The sequence below is a fragment of the Musca vetustissima genome, unplaced genomic scaffold, assembly GCF_032173495.1.
Source record: "Musca vetustissima isolate MV318-11 ecotype Yass unplaced genomic scaffold, APGP_CSIRO_Mvet_v1 utg4512, whole genome shotgun sequence".
Classification (NCBI taxonomy): Eukaryota; Metazoa; Arthropoda; class Insecta; order Diptera; family Muscidae; genus Musca; species Musca vetustissima.
This window is the reverse complement of record NW_026880922.1, coordinates 332099-333480: the sequence shown is the minus strand read 5'-3', so window position 1 is coordinate 333480 and position 1382 is coordinate 332099. Positions and strand designations below refer to the sequence as shown.

The 1382-nt window shown below is 33.7% G+C and overlaps 1 protein-coding gene across 1 annotated transcript; it reads left to right on the top strand.

Annotated features, from left to right (window-relative positions):
• Positions 1 to 410: 410 nt before the first annotated feature.
• Positions 411 to 970, top strand: LOC133326874 (translation initiation factor eIF-2B subunit delta-like; the record flags this gene model as incomplete). Its single annotated transcript, XM_061535486.1, has 1 exon — positions 411 to 970. A coding segment is annotated over one exon (559 nt), but the record flags the coding sequence as incomplete, so codon positions are not given.
• Between the last annotated feature and the right edge of the window lie 412 nt (positions 971 to 1382).

Below are 1382 nucleotides of genomic sequence, written 5' to 3'. Positions count from 1 at the left end.
AGAATATGCCTAGAATCACTTTTTGAGTCGATTCCGCCTGTACATGTTAAATTTTAAAATTTGTCTGCCTCAAGGACGTACCCTATTGAAATTGGTGGAAATCGGTTCAGATTTAGATATATAATTTCCTTCGATTTAAGGTTAATGGTGCACCAAAGTCCCTACATATATTTCGATTTGCACGAAATTTAGATATAGCTCCCATATATATTTTCGTCCGATTTAATGTAAATGGTGCGCCAAAGTCACTAAATATTTTTCGATATGCACGAAATTTGGCATAGGGTACTGCATTGAGTCTATAATGATATATGCTAAGTTTTGTGAAAAAAGGTTTCTTTTACATTTTTAACCTGCAACTGAAATTATTTTACTAACAAAAGTGCTCCAATTTGTTTTTTTCATTTCAGCTCTTCATTAATTTCTCTAATTTGTGAAGTGGCACAATCACGTAAGGTTGATTTCCGTGTTATTGTCGTTGATTCCCGACCCTTCTGTGAAGGTCAGGAACTGTTGCGCCGCCTAACAGCCAAAGAAATTCCCTGCACTTATGTTCTAATCAATGCAATCAGTTTTGTTATGCCTGAGGTGACAAAAGTGTTGTTGGGTGCCCATGCATTGTTGGCCAACGGTTATGTTATGGCACGCACGGGTACAGCACAAGTGGCGTTGGTGGCTCGATCCTTTAATGTTCCCGTCCTGGTATGCTGTGAAACACATAAATTTAGTGAACGTTTTCAAACTGATGCCATTGTCTATAATGAATTGGGTAATCCGGATGATATTGTTGTTGATGATAAATGTTGCCTTTCAAATTGGCAGGCTAAACATAAAATGTCTCCGTTGAATTTGAATTATGACATAACTCCACCAGAATTGGTAACAGCTGTGGTCACAGAAGTTTCCGTATTGCCATGTACAAGTGTTCCGGTTATATTGCGTATGAAACCTGATTGGTCTATTGTCTAAGCGGAACTAATGTTCGGCACGTGGTTACTAATTTCAGTTTTTATTTTGGAATTAAGTTAAGATTAGCTTTTTTCCATTTTTGGTGGTTATTTAATAATATATTCATATACACAATGAGTTGTTATAAGCTAAGCTCCATTTTGTTACACTTTTTTGTCTCTTTTTTATATATATTAAAACACAACAACAATAAAACAATATTATTAAAATATATTTTAAATATCATCGACACTGCCACGATAACCATGATTAAACCAATAAATTCTGATGGTAAAAAAATAAATTAAATCACATAGAGTTAAAATGCTGACACCCAAGAATGCAGACATAACATTGTATAGGCTTACTGTAAGTAAATAAAACATACATATTTATTAAACAAAATAATAATAAAACAAATATTATTTCAGTAA